This window comes from Mus caroli, chromosome 19 (assembly GCF_900094665.2).
Source record: "Mus caroli chromosome 19, CAROLI_EIJ_v1.1, whole genome shotgun sequence".
Taxonomy (NCBI): Eukaryota; Metazoa; Chordata; class Mammalia; order Rodentia; family Muridae; genus Mus; species Mus caroli.
This window is the reverse complement of record NC_034588.1, coordinates 40521783-40548382: the sequence shown is the minus strand read 5'-3', so window position 1 is coordinate 40548382 and position 26600 is coordinate 40521783. Positions and strand designations below refer to the sequence as shown.

Here is a 26600-nt window from a genome sequence, read left to right as displayed (position 1 = left end):
AAAGATTTTATTTGTACTTTTTTAAAGCTATATGCCTATGTGTGTGGGTTTGTGGGTTTGTGACCACAGTACCAGCAGAATCCAAAAAGAGTCTGTCACATCCCGTGGAGCTGGAGTTATAAGGACCAGCGAGCTAGCAGAAGTGAGTGCTGGGAACTGAACTCAAGTCCTGGGAAAAGCAGGGTGTACCCCTTCTCTCCACGTCTCAAGAGCCTCTCACTAAGCAGTGGTGATGTGTTTCAAGTAAATCACCTATCTCTGACACATTGCTTTACTTCTACCTAGAAACTAAAAAGTAACCCAGCCCGAAGCCTCCCATGGCTCCCTTCACCTGGAGCATGTTCAGAAATGGCGTCTCAGTTGCTCCTTGCAGTCTTTGGTGCAATAAATTGCAGACTTACAGCCCAGCACTGGATTCTAGATAGGAACGTGGATAAGGGGCCAGGAGAACAGCGTGTGGAGGGCTTGGCTCCTAGCTAGCTCCAAGAATCTGTCCCTGCAGGAATTTTCTCCCAGTTAAAGGCCTAAGCCGCCAGCCAGTCCCTGACAAACAAAGGTAGGGGTTGGGGGTTGGGGGTGTCTGATGCTGTTGGGATTTACGGCCCTAAGATGAAGTAGAATCAGCGCTGAAGTGTAGCGATCTCTAAAAAGTTTCCCATCATCCCCGAAGAAGACAGTGAGCCCAGTCGGACAGTCTCGCAGAGAAAGGGCAAGCTGCCTCCAGACAGAAGTAAAGTGGGTCCTGAAGGAAAAGAATGGGGGCTGGGCTGGGTCGGTGGGCTGGGTCGGTGGGCTGGGGCCAGGCGTGGGGATATAGAAAACCAGGATTTATAAGTCCTCCAGGCGGGCGTGCAGTGAGGAAGAGCAGATTCGAGGCTGCTTCCTCTGCGGGCTCACTGCACGGGCTGCATCTACACAGACACTGAGGAGGACAAGCCAAGATGGCTTCGCTGCTGTCTTTCCCTTTACAAGGTGTGTGTTTCCCGGTTCAGTAGTGTTCTATGGCCTGTTTTGTCATCAATTTCAAGAGATTATTAGGAAAGACACCCCAGAGTGTTAAGTGAAAAAAATGTTTGAGTCAGATTTACAAAGTAATTGACTGTTAGTGGTAGAATACACTTAAGAGACAGCAAACATCCTTCCCCCACTTTATTGAGTTTGGGTGTGTGTGAGAGACATTGATATTATGCATACATCAAAAAGTCACAATTTCCACACTTTTTCAAATATATGCATTTCAAGTACCTTTCCTGGGAGGTGGAGGGATAGCTCAGTGGTTAAGGGCACAAAGGACCCAGGTTCAGTTCCCAGCACCATTCTATATGGCTCACAGCCACCTCTAACTCCAGTTTCTGAGGCCCTGATATCCCCTTCTGGCCTCTGTATATTTACATGCAGTTGGCAAACCTGTAGAACAACAACAACAATAACAACAATAACACACACACACACAAACAGGAGATAAGTAAGAATCAACAAAATTAAAATTTTAATTAAAATTAAAAAGACAAACTTCCCTTTTAACCAAAACCACAGTTCTTTCATAAGCTGGTTTGTTTCCTGATTGTTTTCAGCAACACACATTAAATATCATTGTGTATTAGTACATAGGCACCTATACATCTATATGCCCAGCCCCTTCTCCATTGGAATAAAGTCTCCTGTATCCCGGGGCAGCTTCAGATTCACTGTGTAGCTGAGGATGACCCCAGACTTCTGATTCTCCACCCTCTGCCGTTGGAATGTTGGAATTTACAGCTTTGCAGCACCACACCTGGGGTTGTGAGTGCTGGAGCTCAAACTCAAGGCTTGCACATCCTCAGTTAGCTCTCTACAGAATGAGCCTCATCCCGTCCCTATAGAGAAATCTTAATGGCTGTAATATGGATACACCATCATTTATTTAGACAGGCTGCTTTGGAGGAACATTTGGCTGTTTCTGTTTAGATGGTTTCTAAGCTTTGTTGTTGTTTTTTTTTTTAAAGCTTTATTTTGTATTTAGTAAAAACAAAATTAGTATGTATTGGTGTTTTGCCTCTGTGTGTACCTTGGCATCGCATGCATGCAATGTCCACAGAGGCCAGAAGGGGGCGCCGGAGGCCCTGGAGGTGCAGTTAGGGTTGTCAGGTACCACGTGAGTGCTGGGAACCCAGCCTGAGTCCTGTGCAAAAGCTGCAAGTGCGCTTACATATCTGCTAACTATCTCTGATCTCAGATGAGTGTGCGCTCATCCAATCATTAACACAATAAATCCCTAAAAGTGAACCCCTGTGTTAAAAGGCCTGTTTGAACTGTCTGAAGGTAGGGTTTGAGGTCCTGGGTTCAAGTTCTAGTACTTCTATAACTAAATAAACAAAAAGCCTTCTAAAAGTAAGAGCTGGAGAAAATTTATCTACTGTCCATGTTTCTCTTTGCTGGTCTTTTAGGTTTTAAAATGAAAGGCCTCTCCTTTCGCCCCTTCTCCCACATGGCTTCTGTTGTAATCTCTGGAATGTCAGTGAATATTCACTCTGCTCCAGATCGGATTTTATCCGATGGGTTTACAGTTTGCTTTACTAGACAGACTTTACAGTTTGCGTTTACCAGACAGGCACTTGATCTGTACCAAGTGCATCACTGCGCAGTTGTGCCGGCTGACTTGGGGCTGTGAGGACTGTATAGAATTCGACTTTAAAACTGCCCTCCTTCATCCTTAGCCGTCAGAAGGCCTCCAAAACCCAAAGGTGGCGTCGTCTGGGTCCCAACTGGCAGGAAAAGCAGCAGCTGTAAAACCAAGGCAGCCAGCCCACGGGGAGCCCCCTCCCAGTTCTGAGCTGGCTACTCCATTTCTCTACCATCAGCCATCAGTAATGACGGTGGCGGTGGCTGCAGGGTTGTTAGAGGTGGCAGGCGGCTGTAGCAGTGTTTGCCACGGCTCCTAAGCGCCATATAAATATCTGTTTAAATAAATTTTAAAAACTCAAAGGTGCTCCTTCAAGGGTGGAGGGAAGCAGTGGCTCACCTAGCAGCCTGGGGAGGCGGGCACTTGTCAGTTCTGGGAGGGGCCACTGAAGGCAGTGTCTTTGGCTGCCTAGAGTTTCACCTTACAGTGAAACTGACTTCTTGGAACATCACTTTGTTAGGTTTTTTTTGTTAGGTTTTGTTTGCTTTGTTTTCCTCCTAACAACTCATTAAGCTCTTTTGTAACGCCACAAAATCTCTGCTGGGTGCTGGCAGTATAACTCGGTTGGTTGGTGGAATGCTAGCTAGTGATGCACCAGGCCCTGGGTTCCAGCCCCAATATTCAGCAAAATTTCAAAAGTACCTTGCATTCAGATGCCCTTTGCTCTCAACTTCCCCGAGAAGGACTCGATGATGAAATTGATATGCTCCGCCTTCCAGAACTTTCTCTGAACACTTACATTTTATTTGCGTGTATTTAGAAATATGTGGCAATGTTTTTCTTTCATCCTCGCCCCCGCCCCACCCCGGCACTTTTCCCTCTTCATTTGTTCACAGAATGTCACATTGGAGGCTTCTTCTCCCAAGATTCCTTTAAAGTGTGAATGTTTGTAATATGTGAAGGGGCTCCAGGTGCCAATCACCCTAGTTCTGGATTCTGACTGCCCTAACACCTGCGCACCTGAAACCTGTTGGCCCCCTTAGAGTAGCACCTACAGCAGAGAGGGGGAGGTCCCCTTGGCAAGACCAGGGCAGAGTGAAGGTATCACCTGGGCAGACAGTGCTGCCTTGATGTTTATTACTCCAGGGAAATGACAGCTTCCCCAAACGAAGTTTAGCAGATGGCTGAAAAGGCAAGAGCTAATAGCAGGAATTTCCAGGGCTTTAAGCGAAAGCGACCAGCAAGGAAAGGGTTGCGCGCAGGCGCGGGGCTTGGTCCAGCCGGGATGGAGTCCGGCTCCATCCTTTACCACCAGCCCCGCGGTAGTGTCTGCGTGCCTGGGGCGATTCAGAGGGAAATTCGGGAAGCCGGGGGATGGGCCGACCCTGTTTGGTGGGCCCTGGCGGGGCTAAGGCGCTTTCTGGGTGCTGGGAAAGATCGGCTCCTCTGTTGATCCTCGCACGTTGGCGCGCGGGGCCTCGGGGCTGCAGGTATGGTGGGGACCCCGGTGCTGAGAGCGTGGCGTGGGACCCGGGGCGAGGGCGGGCGCGCTGGGCTTCCCCTCCGGTGCACAGCAGACCTCTCTCTTGGCAAGGGAACAGGCCCTGGTTTTGCATCTGACTTTGTCAGTTGGACGCGGCTATGGGTCCACCCGCTGGTGGAAATGAATCTGGGGGTTGCGGGCTGACCAGTAGAGAACTGGCTTTTGTTGGGGGGTGGGGGGGGGAGTGGCGGGAAGCGGAGCAACCATCCCCAAACCCTGCAAATACTTTCTTTGGCTTGCTTTAAACCACTAAATTCGTACAGTCAGCTGCAGCCCCTGAAGAAGAAAGTGCCCGCTGGTCCGCCCGAGTTACTTTTTGGTAGGCTGATGGGGAACCTCACTTCTCATGCTTGCTCATTTTCAGATTTTGTCCCTATAGGAAAGTAGGTTTTTTCCCTATAGGAAAGTAGGGTTTTTGAACCAATGCCCAGGGCATTTTTCTAGTTTGTGTACCCCACCCTGGTCTGGTGCTGCCGGCAGTGTCTCACCCACCGTGGGAAAAAGACTACCTTTTGTTGAGTTACGGTGTTTAATTCCCCCAAGGACTCAGCAAAACAGGTGTTCTTCTCCTCGTTTTACAGACGAGGAATTTGCCCAGAGGTGAACCTTTGTGGGGCTCCCACGGTAAGGGTCAGAGCCTGTCACTGCTGCAGCTAGTTGAAAGTGAAGTGCCTTCTCATTTGGTTTTTCGAATACTGAATTTTTTTGTTCGTTCATGTTGTGGTGTTGATCAGTGTCTGGCCTCCAGCGTCCTAGGCTAGAGCGCTACCCCGGAGAGGCACTCCCAACCCCTATGGTATATGGAACTTTTTCATAGCAGGTATGTGGGTTAAAGGGATAAAAGTTTTACATTTGGAGTGATTTCAGTGCAGACATTTTTGTCCGGAGAGTGGTGATCAGTGGAGCGGGAAGGTCTCTGGGGATTTGTTAAAAATCAGATTTCTGGGTCCCTTCCAGCTTTGCTGAGTCAGATTCTCAGGGGGGTACCAAGGAAACTGCAGGCTTGCAGACAGTATTCTTTTATATTATTAAATAACGGGGTTTGGGTTTTCTTGGTTTTGTTTGTTGTCTTGAGTAGCCAAGGGCCCGTCTGGGGGGGGCCGGGGGGGGAAGCATTCTGGAAGTTTGGAGATAAATGTGTCATCACCATTACAGAAGTTGGAAGAAAAAAAATGGCTAGGATACAGTTTTCTCACTTTTAATATAAATAAACTCTGACTCTCCTAGTGTGGCTGCCTGCTTTTGGACGATGAGTCGTAGATCTTTGATTCCCAGGAGAGAAAGTTTCTAAGGCTAAAGACTTGAAGAAGAAAGGCCCCGCCCAGCCTGCTCCACCTGTGAGCCCAGGCAAGGGTGCAGTTAAAGTGGCCCTGGATTAAAGGCATAGCATTTGGACTTAATCTTTTTAGGATATTCCTAGAGCTGGTGTTTCCACCGAACCTTGGACAAGCCAGTCAGCCTCCCCAATCTTAGGTTTATAATTTGTGAAGTAGCAATGTTAACTATCACAAACCCTAAAGCTTTGGCATATTACGTGAGTTCGGGGATATAATTTGTAAGTTAGCTCCCATTTGTAAGTTATCTCCCATGTGGTTGAAATTGGTAAGTGTTCTCTTGAGAGTTTTAGAGTGTTAGTGAGTTTCTCTTGTCAGTTTGCCACTAACAAGATCTAAGCTACTTGGGAATAAGAAGAACCTGTCACTTTGAATTTGGGCGCTGTCAGCCTATGCCTTTGAAAAGGATCTCTGTGAGTTCGAGGCCAGCCTGGTACGCAAATCCGAGATCCAGCACAACCAAGGCCACACAGAAAAAAAACTCAAAAAACCAAACAACAACAACAAGCCAAAACAAAAACACTAAACCAAAATCCTAGACAAGTACCACAAAGTCTGGCCACAAAGAGAACTTAAAACAAACAATTTAATTTAAAGGATTTTCTTGCAAGGCTGGGGGTGAGGAAGCACCTGTCTTTCGTGGGCCAGCCCCTGGGCTCCATTCCCAGCACAGCAATAAACGAGCTGTGTGTATGGAGCAGCTGATTTCTGAACGATACTATAGACTGCGGTGGATGAGAAGGATGTGTGAAATGTTGCCACTCTTCATGACATAAGGTTCAAGCAAGATATTAGCTGTTGTTGGATGTTGTTTTTAAATGTATTGAATAATACAATTTATAGAAAGATTGTCGTGGTACCAGGAACTCCCTGTGCACTCATTGGTTGGTTGGCTGGTTTTCCCAGGCAGGGTTTCTCTGTAGCCCTACCTACACTCTGTCCCAAAACTCACTCTGTAGAGTGGTCTCCAACTCGGAGATTCACCTGTATCTGCCTCCTGAGTGAGTGCTGGAATTAATGATGCGTGCCCTCACTGCCTGGCTTCCCCGTACACTCTTAAATTTAACGTTTTCATCCTTTCTCTCTCTGGTTTTTTTTATCTGAGAGTTTATTGAGTGCAATATGTGCCTGGTAGGGGTAAAACTCAGGGCCTGGCACAAGTAAACTATTAGCAGTGAGAATGGGTATTTATTGAGACCAGTAGGGAACCACTACTGCAGGAGATTTTACCTTGATCTAGTCATTTATCTAATCTGCAGCCGCTCTCCAGCCCTGCCCAACGATGGGTTTAGAACTTTTCTTCTTCAACCCAGCAGGGAATGGCCAGTCATACTTGAACACTGTCCTCGGAATTCTTTATCCCATGACAATGACCTTTTGAAGAATATACATTCTCAATTTGAGTTTGATGTTTTCCTCAAGACTCATTTCAGAACCAACATTTGTGACTGGGATACTGCAGAAGGGGTGTGTGATGTTTCCAGGCCTATCTGGAAGCCATATTTGCCCCTTACTGGTGACCCTGATTTTGATTACTGGGTCAAGGTATCCCTTCTCATCTGTGTAGGCATGTTTTGTTGTTGTTTGTTTTGTTTTTGGGATGAACATGTAATGTATAATAATTAATGTAAAACTATGCAAATATCCTGATCACCTCAATACCACCATTATTACCAGCATCATCAACTGATGAGTTGGATTTTTTGTTTGTTTGTTTGTTTGCTTGCTTGTTTTTGGCCTGGAATTCTCTGGCTGGGGTCAGAGGCACGCATACCACACCTATCCTCTACTGATAATTTGCTTGAAAAGATGCTCTTTAAAAAAAAATCTTGTCATTTTTCTGGATCTTGCAATTTGACTTCCACCCAGAGAGAGACTTCATCCCCATCATGTGTGCTAAGGGTGTGGGCTCCCAGTTCCTGTTTGATTCACTGGATTATAATGCATTGGAGCTAACTTAATTTTGATACTGAAGTTGTCCTGGTTGGGCAGGCTGCCCTTCCCTGGCTGCCTTGTCTTTGTTAAGATCTCCCTCTCCCCCTCCCCCTGTGCCTCTGCCAGGACCTCCTTGCTTTGCAATGCAAGATGTCTCCCGCCCCCATTTGTAAACACTGACATTCCTAACTTTTTAGGATTAGGGGCAGCAGGAAAGATTTTTGGAGAATCCAGTCTGGCTGAAAGGCCAGACGCATGAACTGTTTCTGTGGCTTTGAATTGTGCCCAGACAGCATACTGTATTGACTTAGCAAATTTGTCATTTTTAAAATCAGTCTTAGAATGTGAAGGAAACTGGGCGGAGACCACTCCACGGCCATCTTCTGTTTGTTTTCATTTCAGTTTCTTAAATGAGCAAACGTTTTCTCATTTCTTCATGTGCCTTCTTCTGTGCATCCAAGTGCCAGGAGCTCTAAGTGCTAATGGGAAGAATTGTTTTTCTTCTTCAGGAAACGTCCCGCTATGGCTAGCCCTGGGTAGACTGGAACTTGCTCTCTAGACCGGGCTGTCCTTCAGGCTCCCAGAGAGCCCCCTCCCCCCAAGTTGGCACTGTTATGTGTTTCTCATAATATTTCTTTTTTTTTTTTTAATATTAAGTTGTTCTGCCTGTAATTTTCTCATAATGCTTAAAACATTTTTATCACATTTATTTATGTTCTTTGTGTGTGCATGTGTGTGGCAAGCATGTGCCACAGTAGCAAGCATGCAGAGTTCTGAAGACAACGTAAGGGAGTCAGGTCTCTCCCTTCTACCCTGTGGGTCCCAGGGAAGAAACTCCGGTCCTCAGGCTTAGCAGCAAGTGGATTTACAGGTCGAGCCATCCCACTGCCCCAGATTAATATTCCTAACACGCTGTATCAATGTCCTCACTCCCCAGCTTGGTAGCTTTGCTGCAGAGCTTATAGAGAGGGTTTTATATCTGATTAAATAAAATTAGTTCTCGATAAGGCTGGTCTTCCTTTCGACTTTACAGAGAGCTAGCAGGCCGTGCATTGTTAGGTGGTCAGGCTTCTTTCCAGGACAAGATGAAAAGGATCCTGCATACTTGGGAGGATATCCCTGCGGAGAGAGTTTGCAGAGCTCCCCGCCAGTGTTTACAGTAGCTGTCCTCAGTCGGGAAAGCCCCCCGGGGGTGGGGGGGGGCTAGAACACTGCTTCCTGGTTCTAAGTGCTGGAGAGTCGTCCTTTCACACAGCTCCTGACCATCCTCCTTCCCCTTCCAGACATGACGCTCCTCTCTTCCCAGTCTTCATCCCTGGCAGCCCCCTCTGGGTCTGTGTCCACTGAAAAGCCAGAGCAGAGGATGCTGGAGAAGAGAGCCAAGGTGGTGGCTGAGCTTTTGCAGACGGAGAAAGACTACATCCGGGATCTGGAGATGTGCATTGAGAGGGTCATGGTGCCCCTGCAGCAGGCACAGGTAGGAGATGAGAGGCAGCCCGACCCTTTACACCTGAAGTGTTGGGGTTGGAACGAGGCTGTCTTCTACTGCAGTACCATAATTACAGACTGAGCGGCTCAGTGATGAGGGAATAAAGAACCACAGAAAACGGGGACAGACTTACCTTGGCACAGTTTCAGGTTTTGGCCTGTGGTTGGTTGGCGCTGTTGCTTTTGAACCTGTGGCGCTGCGAATCGCAGTGCGGCAGCTCCATCCTGGCATCCCGGAAGCAGAGTGAGAAGGGGCGGGGCCTCAGCTAGCTCCTCAGTGACGTCCGTTCCTCCAAGTTGTCCCCATCTGCTGAAAGAACCACCTCCTGGTAACCCCCAGGTCTTTAACGCGTGAACTCTAGGGGGACACTCTGGAGCCAGACTACAACTTAGGGGCAAAGGATGACACTAGAGATGGTTCGGGATGCCTTTGTTATAGAAACAAGGCAGAAGTTAAGCAGATGACCTTGGAGAAATGTTCCTAATGTGAGTGATGTCATTAACTTCATCTCCCTGCATCTTGACGCTCTGTTCCTCTCGCTCAGGTACCAAACATTGATTTTGAAGGACTTTTTGGAAATATGCAAACAGTGATTAAAGTCTCAAAGCAATTGTTGGCGGCCTTGGAAATCAGCGATGCTGTAGGTATGAGCTCATGCGATTGTTTGGTCCCAGGTGTGGTGGAAGAAGGGGGCCCTTCCGAGGTGATATAATAGGGAAATGACATTTTACCTGTTTTCTCTTTTACCTCAGTCAGCTTTGATGTTGGTATCACACAGTATGATGTTTTCAGACAGAAGGGTTATGTAATCAACTTAGTGGGCCACAGTCATTATTTTTCAATAAGATAAATAGAAAATATCAGAATATACTATAGTAATGGTATTTTTTTAAAAAAGAAACTTATATATCAATTCTCTATATATATCTCCCAAGTAGTGATTTACAATGTATTTGTTGCTAAGATGTTGCACACACCTGTAGACACAGGTGGTATCGGCAGGAAGATCAAAAGTTCAAGGTTATCTTAAGCTACATAGCAAGTCTGAGGGCAGTCTGATCTACATGAGACCCTGTTTCAAAATTTTAAATCTTTTTGTGGATAATTTATAAAAAATATTCAAAGGACATTCATATCATTGCTATAACCTAGGGTGCTTATCCATTTCCTATTGCCCCGTGGAAGTGGACACTTAGCAACTTTGAGCAGTAAACATACATTTCACAGGCCCTGTGGGTTGGGGCTAGAAGTGGCTAAGATGAACGGCCCTAGCTTAGTATTCCCTTGGGACTGGAGCCGGACTGTTGGCCTGGCCTGCTGTCTTCTGGGTCTCGGGCTCCTTTCCTTGTCATGGGAGCCTCTCTGTGGACTCTGCACAAAATGGATGGGTCCAGAGTCACCAGAAGGAACCAAGCGTGGGAGAACACCTGGGACGGCCTGAGCTGAGACGTGGCCCTCTGTCCCTTCTGCCATATTCTGTCAGGATGTCATGATGGGGACGTACTGTGATACTGCTGTTTTAGTGGAGACAGACAAGCCCTTCACAGTTGCAGCTGCCCCGTTAAACTCAACAGCATCTAGCAAAGGGGACCCTATGCCATTTTAGCTGGTCATGGGGTGCATACCCGAAGTCCTAGCACTGGGAGGCAGAGGACTGGAGCCCGCTTCTGGCTAGCCTAGTCTACATAAAGAGTTTCAGGCAAGCCAGCATTACATAGCAAGGCCCTGTCTCAAACAGATAAAAGAAAGTCTTTTAAGTTTGCGGACCTTTTCCAGAACTCCATTTGGTTTCTCTTTGTTGCCTGGTGGTAGTTGCTATGCCCAAGTCTAAACTGACTGCTAGAAAGAGTGTGGGGTCATGCGGCCACCTGATTCCTAAGGGGCCATCAAAGCAGAGTCAAAGGCTTGCCTTCCTCAGGGCATGGGGGAAAGGCCGTGGGCTGAAACCAGTGCATGGGTGGCCTGCCCAGATCTCAGAGATTCCCACCAACACCCCTTCGAAGCTTAGGTGGTCTAACAGACAGTGGGGAGGAAGTTTGGCCATGGTAACAGGCTCATAACTCACAGGCCTGCCATTTGGACCCAGGTTCCTATGGCTAAACTGAGTCACACGGAGTACAACGTATGCTGGCTTGGCACTGTTATTGTTGAGCAATTAGAAAGCAAAGCCTGGGTGCCTTGGTCATCTGGAGGTGAGGAGGAAACACATGTCAGGAGTCAATGGCGACCCAGCTTGGACTCAACAATAAGACACGAAGGAAGGCTGGTGTGTAAGATCATGCAGTACGTTTGACGTACCTGCAGGTGCTTGGTTGAAATTAGGAAATAATCGAGCGAGACTTAGCTGATTAATTAGCCATTTTCCTTCCATTTTGGGTTATGTTTGGGCCCTCGGGTGGCCCTGCTTAGCAAGTGTCACCAGAGTGAGCCCCCATTCTGTTCCCACTTACGTCAGATTTGGCTTAGGTACCAGCAGGTGTTTGGGACTTGAGGGGCTGCACTCTTAGAAGATGGGTAGTGGGAGCATGGGGTGATGCTGACAGACACAGGGCTCAGATGACCTCCTGGTCAAGAGGGTGCCCATACAGCATCGTCTCAGACTGTGGGGAGTCTTCCCCTTCTTGGCTGTGTCCCAGTGAGGGCAGTGAGCGTGCCTTTCGTGAACTGGAGAGTTTAAGTTCTTGCAAGGGGGGGGGGGGTTGCTTTAAGGTTTATGAGGGTTGATTCTGATGTGAGGTGTTTTTGTCTCCTAGAACTTTCCAGGTGAGGATGGCATACTGTTAGTGCCAGGTGTTGGTCCTACAAGGTGCTTGAGTGGACACCTCAGCTACTGTTAGTCTAGGAGCTACATCAGCCCAGTGGGGACTTAGAGTAGCCCAGCCCCCATCTGCACGGTAGCGCCTGTGTTCCAGTGTAGTTCTTCCTTTCATCCTTTAAGTCAAACAAGAAGTTAGATGGTGGGCTCAGATATGCTGAAGGTGTTATGGGAAAGTCGTCTATGGCCTTAGGAACAGAAAAGCTCAGATGCAGGCAGGAGGTTTAGCCTTACGAAGAGGGGCAGAGATGGTGTTAGTGATGTGGAAGCGGGCCAGGAGCGTGAGAGCATAGCAGCTCCATCAGCAGATGGCCTCAAGGCCGGCCTTCAAGATGGCCTCAAGGCCAAGTCCTCAGGAGGTAATAAGTGGACAAGAGATTGAGCATCCCATGAGGGGAGGGTCCAGGAGGTTATGAAAGGTAAGTTAAAGTGTTGTGAATTAGCAAATTCCACAGAGAAGGGGTGAAGGAAAGAATACTTCTAATAAGGCAGAGAGTTGAAGAAAGAACACCCGCTGTTCAGCTCCTAGCATTCATGCGAGATGGGTTACAACTGCCTGTAACTCCAGCTCCAGGGGATCTGATGTCGTCTTCTGTCCTTTGTCAGAACCAGAAGATGCACACACATAAATAAAATTAATAAACCATTGTGTAGAAACTTACTTAGGGGTCAGTGCTATGCCTGACTGGCTGTAAACCAAGTTAGCCTATGAATAGATTGTTTATAGTCATGAATCTGGATAGAAAAGGTTATATATTCACTTCCTCATTCATTTATTTCCAGCTGAGATTTAGCATTCACTTTAAGTGTGACCGTAGGGAAACAGTAACCTGAGATGATGTCACTGGCATCCGTTCATGTCACGTCAGACTGTTTCATGGACCTTTAGTTTCGATTCCACTCAGCCAGACATAAATGCTGCATCTAGTTGCTCACCTCTGTCACAGTGAACATGTGGGGATGGCTAAGCTCATTTTTGCATCCTGTTACCCAAAGCACACGCAGAGAGTGCACGCGAGGGGCTGCCTGGAGTGGCAGCTCGGGGGAGGGGGGGGGGCAGGCAGAACTTGCTTCTGTAGAGAGGACATGGATTTGGTTCCCAGCATCTACATGGTGACTCACAACTGTCTATAACTCCAGTTTCAGATGATCCAATGCCCTCTTTTGACATCCGTGGGCACCAGGCACACACATGGTGCACATACATACATGCAGCCAAACATGAGTTAAAATAATTTTTTTTCAAATCCCAAAAGAAGCAAAGCACCATTGTATAGCAGATTAAAGTTGTATAGTAGATCATTGTACCCTTGTGTTACCACAGAGTTAGAAACCACTGCTCTGGAGGGATTTCTTCCTCTTGTGGCTGTGTTCCTGGAGAGTAGAGAACAAGAGGGTCATGTGGTCTGGTCACATGACGACTTGGAGCGTGTTTGCAGAATGCTATCCTCTGCCTTCACAAAGAGGGCTGGAAGCTGTGTCAAGGCAGAGTTTGTAAATCCATGTTCTAAAAAAGAAATACCTGGGTGACAGTCCTCTCGCTCGTGGCTTGAGTAATTTATAGTTTACGCTATCGCAGGGGTATTTATTAATTTGATGGCTTGTCTTATTGTTTCCTGTAGCAGGCGGACTTGAATGGCCATACCATTTGTTGATATACTCTGTATTTAGGATACCGCGAGTAGTGCTGACATTAATGTATGTTTGTGTGTGCTCCAAAGGACCCGTGTTTCTTGACCACCGAGACGAGCTTGAGGGAACGTACAGGGTCTACTGCCAGAACCACGATGAAGCCATCTCCCTGCTGGAAATGTACGAGAAGGACGAGAAGACCCAGAAGCACCTTCAGGACTACCTGGCAGATCTCAAGTAGGAGATGGGATGGTCTCCCCGCTGCCTGGCTCCCACAGATGTCCCCCGTGTTTATGTCTTCCTGTGATATCTGCCAACATCACTTTACGCATAAGGGATTCATTATTATGTGTCCTGTGCTTGCTCATTTCCATTCTGTAATGAAAATCTTAGGTGACTTCCCAATTGTGTCCCTTGTAGAGTAAGCCAGGGGTAGTGTGACACGTGCTTCTAGTTTCAGCACCGGGAGGCTGAGGCAGGACTGCAGTGAGTTCAAGTCCAACATAGTCTACACAGTGAGTTTCAGGCCAGCCCACACTGTATAGTGAGACCTTGTTGGAAGGAAGGAGGGAAGGAACCATATTGTCTCAAACTGAGTCAGCTATTTTTAGGTACGAAGCAGCCAGGAAGATGGTGGCTCGCTCTCTAATTGGTGTCCACAGTTTTCTTCTGTCCCATGTGGCTTTTGTCTGTGCAGTGGGCTTGTTGTGATAACGGTGAGAAGATGACACTGTCTCTAATGCACTCTTTCTTTCCCTCCCTCACGCTTCCACCCTGCAGGAGCCTGTACCACGAATGGTAAGTCCCTCCGCCTGGTGCCGGGTGCACACACCGTTTAGTTGGTGAATTTCTCCTAGCCCTTAGAAGGCTGCTTTCATTTCTTTATAGACAGAAATCTAGGCCTACTTTGCCATTTTCTTCATAGATTTACCAATACCAAGTGCCACTCTGTACTTAATTTGCTTACTGCTTGTTTTCTTCCCACCACAAGGGTATCTTTTGGTTGCCGTTGAGCACCTATAACAGTGCTTAATAATTATCAGGTGCCCAGGAAATACAGCCACACGCCACAGAGCAACTTCTCAGTCAGTGGTTGGCCACCTCTGTGACAGTGGTTCTCAAAGCTAATACCCCTGGGGTCACCGTGGCTGCCTCACTGTGTGTAGTGCATTCTGTGGGATCAGTAGAGCGTTGTCACCCAACATCAAATGTCTCAGGGCACAGCCGTTACTGCGCGGTACAGGACTGTTATTTGTTGAATGAATGTAACCGAGATGTAGAGTCAAAGACCAAGCTGTCTTTAGGGATATTGGGTGATGTCCAGAGATGCCTTGGCGTTGGCCGATGACTGGAGTCCTCTTCTGCTTGCTTTTCCAGGGGATGCACCAATTACATCAACCTGGGCTCCTTCCTCATCAAGCCCGTACAGAGAATAATGCGTTACCCGCTGCTGCTGATGGAGTTGCTGAATTCCACCCCAGAATCCCACCCGGATAAAGTGCCTTTAACCAACGCGGTCCTCGCCGTCAAGGAGATCAATGTTAACATTAATGAGTATAAGCGTCGGAAGGATCTGGGTAAGAAAGGCACAGTTGCTGTAAAGGAGGTTTCCTGGCTGAAGAATTACTTCCCAAAAGCTAGACCAGGCAGGGCCTGGTATGATGGGGCCGGGGTGAGAGATGGGGCAGTGATACCAAGCATCACTCTGCACAGTTGGACACAAGGCAGGGATGGCTAAGTAGTAAGCAGTGGGGCAGAAAACGCATCTGTGGAAGGTGTGTAGGTGGACTGGGCCGTGATACCCGCAAGTTCTTCCCCTTATCACCACCTATGCTCGGTGACCTGCTCTCTGCTGTGAGCCCCTCATCTCCCCCCAGCCCTGGGCAGCCAGCTAACAGGTGCCCACTCACTACCCCATAGAGTGAGCTGGATTGCTCTCCTGCGCCATCTCTCACTGAGTGAACGCTCAGCAGGCAGAGCTTGGAGGTTGCACCGAGGCAGGTCCTGTAGAGCGGCAGCCTGGCCTTCTCCCTACTCTTGTGCACTGGGCTGGAGTCTACAGGAAACCAACACTGCCTGCCTCTGCCTCTGTCATGTCACCACAGTAAGGAGTGGCGCTGTGGCTTTTGGAGCTCTCTGCCATGGGGGCCCTTCCTTTAGGTTTGGCCTCCTGACATAATGTCCTCTTCCACAGTGGCAGGGTGTCCTTTCTGCTCCACGTCACCATTCCCACCGACTGCAGTCTCCAGAGTTTTCTGCGAATATGCTCAAAGTATGGCACTGGCTGTACTGTGTGAGAGCGTTGTACATAAATATCTCATTTTATACACAGCCATCGTATGCTAGCCTTAGGTGACTCAAAGTAGTAAGCTCGGAGAGGTGAAGGGGCTTTTATAAAGCCAAGTCTTGATTAGTGACAGACCTGAGCATCGAACTCAGACATCCCCAGACCCCAGCCTTCTGGCTCTGCTGCCTTTCCTCCTATCCTCAGCCCCTTCCCCGGCTGCCAGTCTCTCTCTGCCGGGGGAGCCATGCCTCTGTACCGACTGGTTCTTCACACTAATCCTTGGTTCAGTTATAAGTTACTGAGGACAAGCACTCGTTGCTGTTTGGGTTAACGTCCCTTTTGGTTCCGTTTTAGAGAAGCCTCCTGGGTTGTTAGGCTCATTGAGCTTGGGCGTGGGGGAGGGGCAGTCTTGACCGGAGGCCTTGGCTTGCATCTTAGTGCTTAAGTACCGCAAAGGAGATGAAGATAGCCTGATGGAAAAGATCTCCAAGCTGAACATCCACTCCATCATCAAGAAGTCCAGCCGCGTTAGCAGCCACCTCAAACATCTCACTGGCTTCGCTCCACAGGTGAGCCCCTTGCTGGCAGGCCCAGCCTGTCTTTGACAGCTCTCCAGGGCCCCCCAGGGCAGATGTTGGCAGGGGTTGGCATGGGACCCTTCTTGGTGCCTCCTCTGGTTTTGCCCGTTAGTGGAGACAGGGCCCTGCAGCCAAGCTGCGTATAATCTGCACAGAGGCAAATTAAGAGGCGAGCTGGGACAGCATACAAAAGTTACTGTGGTCTTCATACCTCTAAGACGCTTATGATCTGTTTGGGGAACCTGATCCACAATGCAGACATATTAATCTCCAAGGGATTTAAAAGATCATCTAAATGGATGCCTGATGCTACAAAGAGGAAACCATGAAAGTAGGAGACTGAGCAATTTGAACCGCAGCTTGGAGATAGCAGACCTGGAAGTCTCCACAGGTCATCCTGTGTGCCACATACAGATGGTAACAGCACAGAAGGCACATGGCAGAAGGGACTCACTTGCCACGGCCCCGCACTTTGTTTCTGAACACTGTCACACTGTTGTTAAACAGCCGGTGAAAGTTCATCTGACCCTTTGAAGAGGGGGGTGGGGGAGGGGCCACCAGGCTGGAGCAAGGACAAGGGAAGGACCTGGTGGGCGATGGGACAGTGGCAGGAATGCAGAAGGTAGCAGCCCTGCCAGGACACGGGGCTGTGAGCTCAGTTTGGAAGTAGGCAGGTCCACATGTGTTTGAGAATTCAGAGTCACAGAGGCAGGTTCCAAACTCAGCTCGGTGTGATTCAGGGAAGCTGCAGGTTTACTGTTTGGGTGGGAGGTCTGCTGAGCGGAAGGCCGGAGTCTCTAAAAGCACTCCTCCTCTTGAACAGCTAAAAGATGAAGTATTTGAAGAGACAGAAAAGAACTTCCGGATGCAGGAGAGATTGATTAAATCTTTTATCCGAGACCTGTCCCTCTACCTCCAGCATATTCGGGTGAGTGTCGCCGTAGTTAAGGACAGTCTTCTGCCATTTACTTGCTCACCCAGGACATTGTTTAATGAAAGCAGTCTGGGCTGAAATGAAGGCTTTCCACCGGGTACTTATTATTATTATTTTATTGAGTTATTCACTAGTTAGCACATTCTAAAAGATAAGCACTTTATTTTTCTTTATTGAAAATAGATTTTTTTTTTCCTATATGATATATTCTGATTATGGTTTTCCCTCTGTCTTCCCCTTCTGGTTCTTCTTCCCTCCCTCCCCTCCCATCTGAATCCACCCTTTCTGTCTTTATTAGAAAACAATAGACACCATAAGGGATAAAAATAAAATAAAACCAGACAAATCAAAATCGGATAAAACAGACAAAAAGAAAAGTCACAAGAAACTGAGATAAAGAGAAATACTTGTTTGCACATTCAGGAATCCCATAAAAATGCAAAATCTGTAGGGCTTAAAATAATATTAATAACAACAATAATGAAGCCAGCAGTCGCGGTACATGCCTTTAATCTTAGCAGTGGGAGGCAGAGGCAGGCAGACCTCTGTAAGTTTGGGGCCAGCCTGGTCTACAGAGCAAATTCCAGGACAGAAACCTTGTCTCAAAACACCAAAAATTAATTAATTAATTAATTAAAAAGAATAAACAACTAAAAAGTAAAACCAAAAATTAAAGTTATTTTTTTTAAAAGCCCTTTCCTGACGTTATAAGACTAGGACCCTCCAAAGATGCTACTTAGCTCTCTGTTGGCATCCACTGCTGAGACTCTTTGGGAGAGAACTAGTTTCCATTTGTCCGTGGTCATCATCTGGGGATAGCTTCTGGGTGAGGGACGGGCCGTGTGTGCACTTCTTTAGGGTTCTAGTACAGACCCCATGTAGCTCTCGGGACCTGATTCACAGTGAGGCACACTGCCTCCATCTCTGTGAGCTCATGTGTGCTCCGGTCCTGTTTCAAGCGCCTTGTTTTCCTTTTTCTCTTCCCACCTCCTCTTCCTCAGGGTCCCTGATCCTTGAGGGGAGGGTCAGGGCTGGATCAGAGGTCTCTCACTCTGCATAATGTCTAGCTGTGGGTCTCCATTTGTTCCCACCTGCTGCATGAGGAAGTGTCTCTGATGGCGGCTGAGCAAGGCACTGATCTATGAGTATGGCAGAATGTCATTAGGTGTCATTTGATTGCCATGTTCCTTTTGTAGAAGAGTAGCATTAGATTTTTCCCCTAAATCCCTGGCTGTCTGTCTAGTCTTGGTTCTTGGTCACCCAAGGAGCAGCAGGTATGGGTTCTAACTCATGGAGTGGGCCGTAGGTCAAATACTGGTTGGTTACTCTCACAAGCTTTGTGCTACCATTGTGCAAGGGTGTCTTTCGTGCAGGAGACCAGGGGCCAGAGGGTTTGTAGCTGGGTCGGTGCTTAGGTTTCTCTCTTGGTAGCATGCAGGGGACCTTCCAAGAACACAGGCAGCAGCCCGACACCCCCCGCCCCCCATGCTCAGTGAGCTGTGTAGATGTTATTTTCAACATAAGGTCTTGCCACCAGTTTGTAGAGAGCCTTTTCAACAGCCTGGGTTGTTTAGAGGATCCCATGGGACGCCTTTGGCCAACAACGCAAATAAATGCAACCCCTTCCCAGGACTGAAGCTTCATTTGGTAATGAGAGATGTCCAGCTGGGGCTCTGTTTTCCCTGTCATTTGGTGACTTCATTCCGATTGCCTTCATTATACATACATAGTTTAGGAAGCTTATACTGTATTAGGTTTGTGTATGACTCCTCAAATGACCCTTAGTTTTAGCCTTCCCTCCCTTGTTCCTCCTTTCCCTCCATGTTTGATCTTCCCATCCCAGCCCATCCCATTATCCCCTTCCACTAACCCTCCCACCCCCGAGCTCTATCCATAACTTTTCTATTCTATTCCCCTTCCCAGGAAGATCTGTCCCCCTCCCCAGTCCCATCCCCTCCACCTGACTTCTGTGGTTCTCCACGTTGAGCTTGTTTATCTGACTTGACAGCTAATATCCACATATACGCAAACCCCATACTTGTCTTTCTGGGTCTGGCTTACCTCACTCAGGATGTTTTTCTAGTTCCATCCATTCACCTGTGAATTTCATGATTTCATTTTCTTTTTAAACAGCAGAGTAATATTCCACTGTGTAGGGAACCACATTTTCCTTATCCACTCATGCATTGGTTGACATCCGGGTTGTTTCCCGTCTCTGGCTGTTATGAATAGAGCAGCAGTGGACATGTCCTGTGGTAGGATGAAGCGTCCTCTGTGTGTGTGCCCCAGACTGGCATAGCGGGATCTATGTCCACCTTTCTGAGGAACTGCCACAGTGATTTCCATAATGACAATGAGTTTACGTTCCCACCAGCAGTGGGTGTGTCCCCCTCACCCCACACTCTCGCCTGTGTGAGCTGTCATTTGTTTTATGGGTATTGACATTCTGACTGGCATAAGATGAAATCCCAAAGTGGTTTTGATTTGCATTTCCCTGATGGCTAAGGATGTTGAACATCTCTTTAAGTGCGTCTCAGCCATTTGAGTTTCCTCTTTTGAGAATTCTGTTTTGTCTGTCCCCTGTTTTTAAATTGGGTTTTTTGTTTTCTTCATACCCAGTTTCCTGAGTTCTGTATATATTTTGGATGTCAGCCCTTTATCAGATGTGTAGTTGGAAAATATATTTTCCCATTCTGTAGGCTGCAGCTCTGTCTTAACGATGGTGTCCTCTGCTGTGCAGAAGCATCTCTGTTTCTTGAAGTCCCATTTATTAATTGTTTAGTGCCTGCGATAATGGTACTCAGTTCAGAACGTCTTCTCTTGTGCCAGAGTTCAAGTCTATCCCCCACTTTCTCTTCTCTCAGATCCGTGTTTCTGCTCTCATGTTGAAGTCTTTGATCCATTTGGAGTTGAGTTTTATACAGGATGAGAAGTGTGGATCTCTCTGCAGTCTTCATTGGACCAGCATCTTTGGTTGAAAATGCTGTCTCTTTTCCAGTGTGTATTTCTGGCTTCTTTATCAAAAATCAGGAGTCCTTGATGTGTGGATATATGTCTGGGTCTTCAATTTGATTCCATTGATCACGTGTCTGGTTTTGTGCCAATACTATGATGTTTTTATTTTTAAAGCTCTGTAGTACTACTTGAAATTGGGAATGGTGATACAACCAGAAGTTCTAGCTGATTGTTTTAGTTGAAAATTGACCTTTCAGGATCTGTAAAGAATTATGTTAGAATTTGATGGGGATTGTGTTGAATCTGTAGAGTGGTGGGGTGGACATCTTTACTATGTTAATCCTACTGGTCATGAGCATGGGGAATCTTTCCATCTCCTGTTATCTTCTTCCATTTCTGTCTTCAATGTCTTAAAGGTTTTAGTCTTATAAGTCTTTCACTTGCTTGGTTAGAATTACCCCAAAATATTTTCTATTTTTTGAGACCCTTGTGAAGGATGGTGTTTCATGAGTTTCTTCTCAGTCTGCTTGTTATTTGTATATACGAAGGCTACTGATTTTTGTGAGTTAATTTTATATTCTGCCACTTCACTGAAACTATTTATCAGTTGTAGGAGTTTCCCAGTGGAATTTTTAGTGTCATTTATGTATCTGTCATAACATCTGCATATAAAGATACTTTGACTTCTCTTTCTATTTGTATCCTGTTGATCTCTTCCCATTGTTTTATTGCTCTAGTTAAGATCTCAAGCACTATATTAAGTGGGTATGGAGAGAGTGGGCAACGCTGTCTTGTTCCAGATTTCAGCAGAATTGCTTTGAGTTTCTCTCCATTTAAGTTGATGTTGGCGGCGGGCTTGATACAAACTGCCTTTATTATGTCGAGGTATGTCCCCGTATGCCTAATCTCTCCAGGATTTGTATCATGAAGGGGTGTTGGGTTTTGTCAAAGGCCTTTTCTCCATCTGGTGAGATGACCGTGTGGTTTTTGTCTTGCAGTTCGTTTGCATGGTCGATTACTTTTATCAGTTGACATACGTTGCTCCATCCTTGCATTTCCGGAATGAAGCTTACTTGATCATGGTCGATGATCTTTTTGATGTGTTCTTGGAGTCTATCTGCAAGTATTTTATTGAGAATGTTTGCATCTGTGTTCATAAGGGAAATTAGTCTGTAATTCTCTTTGTTGGATCTTTATCAGGTTTAGATATCAGAGGAACTAGATGTATAGGACAAATTAGGGCAATGTTTATTCTGTTTGTATCTTGTGGAATAATTTGCGGGAGTGTTGGCATTAACTCGTCTTTGGAAGTCTGGTAGAATTCTGCACTAAAATCATATGGCCCTGGGCTCATCTTGGTTGGGAGACTTATAGACTGCTGCTTTCTATTTCACTAGAGCGTGTTGGTCTTTTGAAATTGCGTGTGTGATCTTAGGTTGACTTTGGTAAGTGATATGTTTCAAGAAAATTATCCTTTTTTTTTCCCCCAGATTTTTGTTTTGGTGACATTCAGGTTTTTTCAAGTATGTCCTTATGATTCTCTGAGTTTCCTCGGTGTCTGTTGTTATGCCTCTTGTTCACGTCTAATTTTGTTAAGTTGGATGCTCTCCCTCTGCCTGAGTCCATCTGGATGAGCAAGTCCTTGTCAGTCTTACTGATTCTCTGGTTTTTATTGATTCTTCGTTTGTTTGTTTTGTTGTCATTTCTATTTTATCCATTTTAGACCTGAGTTTAATTATTTCTTGACATCTGTTCTTTCTGAGTATGATTTTATTTTTTTAATGTAGGCACTTAGCGCTATGATTCTGCCTCTTAGAACTAACACCTTCATTGTGTCCCTGAGTTCAGGTAGGCTGTGTTTTCGGTTTCATTCCATTCTAGATAGCGTTTCTTTCTTAGTTTCCCGTCTTGACCCATTTCTCATCCAGTGGAGAGTAGTTCCTCTCAGTTAGTAAAGCTTTCTGTTGTTTCTGTGGAGGCTGACATCCAGCTTCGATCCATGGTGGTCAGATAAGGTGCGGGATATCGTTTCAACGTTCTTGCAACTGTTGACACCTGCTTTATGTCTGAATATGTGCTCAGTTTAGGAGAAAGCTCCGTGATGTGCTAAAAACGAGGCATATTCTTTTGTGTTTGGGTGAAATGTTCTGTAGATGTCTCTTTGGTTCATTTGGCTTATAACGTAAGTGAGCTCCAGTATTTCTCTGTTCAGTGTTTGTTGGGATGTCCTGTCCATTGCTGAGAGTTGGATATTGACATCTCCCACTGTCTGAGTGTGAGTGTCGGTACGTGATTTAAGCTGTAGTGGTGTTTCTCCCTTTTGTGAACTTGAGTGTCCTTGTGTTTGGTGCACAGGTGTTAAGAATCGCAGTGTCCTCTCATTGGATTTTTCTTTCAGCATGCAGGGCCCTTCCCTAGCTCTTCTGATTAGTTTTCGTTTGGAGTCAATTTTTGTCAGCTATAAAACGGCTACACCTAGGTCCATTTGCTTGGAATCTCTCTCCATCCTTTTACCCAGTGGTGATGCTTGCCCTTGATGTTGAGGTGTGTTTCTTGGCTGCTGCAGAAGGCTAGATCCTGGCTTTGCATTCATTCTGTTAGTCTGGGCCTTTTTTATTGGGGAATTGAGACCACTGGTGTTGAGAGTTACCAGTGCGCAGTGTTTGTTGATTCCTGTTATTTTGTTCTTGTGTGTTTTCTTCCCCCTTTGTTTTGCTGGCCTGAGATTGTGTATTCCTTGTGTTTTCTTGGGTGGGATTAACCTCTTCAGGTTGAAGGTTTCCATCTGGGACCTTCTGGAGGATTGTGTTTATGGATATCACTGCTTGTCTTTGGTTTTGGAAAGTGTTTCTACATCTATTGTGATTGAACGTTTTGCCGCATACAGTAGTCTGGGCTAGGATCTGTAGGATCTCTTAGAATTTGTAGAACATCTGTCCAGGCCCTTCTGACTTTTAGAAGTCAAGTGTTGCTGGGTAGTGATGGCTGACACCATTGCTCCCAGCACTTGGGAAGCAGAGTCAGAGGCAGGTGGATTTCTGAGTTTGAGGCTAGCCTGGTATTCAGAGTGAGCTCCGGGATAGCCAGGGCTACACAGAGAAACCATGTCTTGAAAAACTGAGGCAGGAGGTTGGCAGGGAACAGTCAGGTGTTGTTCTAATAGGTCTGCCTTTATGTTACTTGGTCTTTTTCCCTTACAGCTTTTAATGTTCTATCTTTGTTCTGTACACTCAGTGTTTTGATTATTATGTGCAGAGGGGAATTTTGTTTCTGGTCCAATGTATTTGGCATTCTGTATGCTTCTTGTACCTTGATAGACATCTCCTCCTTTAGGGTAGGAAATTTTCTATGATTTTGTTGCAAATATTTTCTGTACCTTTGCCCTGGGTTTCATCTCTTTCCTCTACACCTATTATTCTTATGTTTGGTCTTTTCACCCTGTCCCAGATTTTCTGGATGCTTTATGCCTGGAGTCTTAGATTTAACACTGTCTTTGACCGAGGTATCCATTCTTCTGTCTTGTCTTCAGTGCCTGAGAACCTTCTGTACTCTGCTGCTGAGCCCTGCCTGAGGTTCCTGTTGAGTAGTTTTTTTTTGTTTTTGTTTTTTTTTTTTTTTAATGTCCACATTTCCCTTGGTTTGAGTTTTTTTTTTATTGATTCCACTTTCAGGTCTTGAACTGTTTGGATCCTTTCCTTCCATCATTTGCTTTCATAGATTCAAGGGGCTTATTCACTTCCCCTTTAAAGACTTCTATCACATCCATAAAGTCTGTTTAAGTCATTGTTTGTGCTTTAGCTGTGGTGCCTTTCCCAGGGCCTGCTCTGGTCAACTGGCTGGGCTCTGCTGGAAACACATTGGCACATTGGCTTGGCTGTTATTGTGTTTTTTACACTGGCATCTATAGACGTCTGAGTTTGGGGGATTATAATTCTAGGTGTTTATATCTAGTCTTCCCTTTGATGGGTGGGTGTCCCTGTCCGTCCCCCCCCCCCCCACTCCTGGTTTTTGTTGCCTTCTCTGGTCCTTAGAGTGTGGTGGCTCTGGGTTGCCTGGTAGCGAATGCTTCTGGGATCCTGCCAGGTGTGATTTGGGGAATGGGAATGGACTGAAGGGCAGGAAAGAGAGCAGAGTGTTCCATCAGGATCTGCCCAATCGCCTGGAGCTGGCGCCTACTGTAAGGAGAGGCCACAGCAGGTAGTCTGCTGTGGAGCTGGGGATGAGACAAGGGGTTGGATGTGGTGGAGGAGGGCATGAGAAGATCTAAAGCTCACTTACCTACCTCAGTGGCCTACTTCCTTCTCTGGCAGGCTTAGCCCGTAGGTACCCAGGGAATGCCTGCTGGAGGTGGGGGCTGGGATACAGGGATGGATGGTGGGAGGATCGAAGGTGGAGATCTGTGGCGGTCCCTGCTGAGGTGTTTGAGAAGGGTTTCCTGTAGCCCAGGCTGGTCTTAACCACCCTGTGTTTATGTATTGTAAGATGGCCTTAATCTATCTTTTTCCTCAAGTCTTACTTCATTATTTGTGTATCCAAGTCGGGGGTATGCGCACACATACATGTGGATCTAGCCTCAGTCCTCCGAAGAGCAGCAAGTGCTCTGAACCATAGAGCATCTCTCCAGTCCTGGCCTTGAACTTCTGATTGTCCTGCCTCCATCTTCTGACTGTTGGAGTTTCAGGTGTGAGCCACCATGACCCTTGATTGGTTGCACTATTGACCATAAGATCCTTAAGGGTATAGGTGGGCTCAGGTCATTGCTGTTTTCTCTGGATTCTCTTGATTTACTAGAATGCCATGTGTAGGCACTGCAAGGTGTCTGCTGTGTCCTCATTATAAGTGAATATGATGTTATATAAGAGAACCAAGGGCATGCTGAGGGGTGGTCTCCTAGCACTGAGGAAGCTGAGACAGAGGGGTTGCCATGGATTTGATATCAGATGAGACTGTCTCCAAAAATTTTAAGTAAAAAATGACAAGGGGATAAGGCATGATACTGACAGCCATTCCACAGGTGGGTCCATGTGGCCCTGACCACTGGCAGCGCAGGTTAGGCAATAATGCTTGGGACACTTGTGTCAGAGACATAAAAGTGAATGGCCCTTCCTAACTACAGTTAGGGGGCCCAGAGAGGCCGCAGCAGAGGCCGCAGCACATATGCAGCCGCTCACTGGCTGCACACCAGCTGCATACATTGCACACAGCTGGTACTTAGGGACTTTATGGTGTTTGTTCGTTCCTTTTTTGAGGTAAAAATCTCATGTAGTCCAGACTGGCCTCAAATTCACTCCATAGCCAAGGATAACCAAGACCCTCCCACCTCTCTCTTGAATGCTGGGATTATAGTCTTGTACCACCATACTCTAAACACAGAATTAGAAAGCATTCACTTTTACATTATGCAACCTCCACTAGAGAAGAGTTAGGAGACTGCAGTTTATCCTGCTGACAACGTGTAGGCTTTTATAAATACATGGGACTCCCCGTATGTTTATGATTTTAAGTAAAAAAACCTAAAAATATTATAAACTATTAATGTGTGAGACACAGATGCATTTTGCTATGGGGGTTTTTGTTGGCTCTTGGAATATACTCATGGAGAATTTATACATTGGGTTTCATTTGCATTAATATCAAAACTGTAGCCATTCCCTAAGCTTAATAATGTCAGCCACCTTGTCAAGTAGACCAAAAAAAAAAAAAAAAAAAAAAAAAAAAAAAAAAAAAAAAAAAAAAAAAAAAAAAAAAAAAAAAAAAAAAAAACCTTAGCTCAGGACTCAGAAACAGATGCAGAGGCAGGGTCTCTCCTGTGCAGTTCGCTTCGCTAGCACGAAGTGCTATACGGTAACTGAGCCAGCAAACACAACTTTCTGCCATCTTGGAACTCACTCTCAGAGGGCGTGGTTAAGGGGACAAGAGTGAGTCACATCATTTGTTCTAGTGGTGGGAAGCCACCAGGGGAGCCAGAGTCAGTGCAGGAAGCAGGAGGGTTTGTCCTGAGGGAGGTTGAAGCAGTTGCCGGAGGGAAGGGGTGGGTGAGCCAGCACTTGAGCGGGCAGCTGATTGCTCATTGGCTGTCCAGGGATCACCTGGTTCTGGGTTGGTTCACTTATTGGTGAATTAAGGAACTGTTGGGTGCTTGGTTGGACAGTTTGGTACTTAAAATCGGGACAGTACAGAAAAGATTCGCACGGCTCCTGCTGACAGATGACATACAAATTCATGATGTTAAAAAGAGAAAAACTCTTTCAGGTTCTTGCTCTGCTGAAGAATTTAAGTTTGGTTCCCAACCGCGGGCAGAGCTCACAGTCTGTAACTCCTGCTCCAGGGGATGTGATGTCCCTTCTGGCCTCTACAAATGCCCACAATTACACATACAATCTCTCTCCCAATCTCAATCAATCTCTCTCTGTGTGTGTCTCTCTCTGTCTCTCTCTCTGTCTCTCTCTCTGTCTCTCTCTCTGTCTCTCTCTCTCTCTGTCTCTCTCTGTCTCTC

At 46.5% G+C, this 26600-nt stretch overlaps 1 protein-coding gene across 2 annotated transcripts in view; it reads left to right on the top strand.

Annotated features, from left to right (window-relative positions):
• Nucleotides 1–26600, top strand: part of Dnmbp (dynamin binding protein) — a 96150-nt gene that overhangs the window by 59136 nt on the left and 10414 nt on the right. For both annotated transcript variants that reach the window (XM_021151805.2, XM_021151806.2), the window contains 7 exons: nt 8698–8891; nt 9448–9547; nt 13440–13587; nt 14131–14148; nt 14728–14927; nt 16076–16206; nt 17039–17143. In XM_021151805.2, the coding sequence (XP_021007464.1) occupies nt 8698–8891; nt 9448–9547; nt 13440–13587; nt 14131–14148; nt 14728–14927; nt 16076–16206; nt 17039–17143 (896 nt within the window). The remainder of the gene's footprint in view (nt 1–8697; nt 8892–9447; nt 9548–13439; nt 13588–14130; nt 14149–14727; nt 14928–16075; nt 16207–17038; nt 17144–26600) is intronic.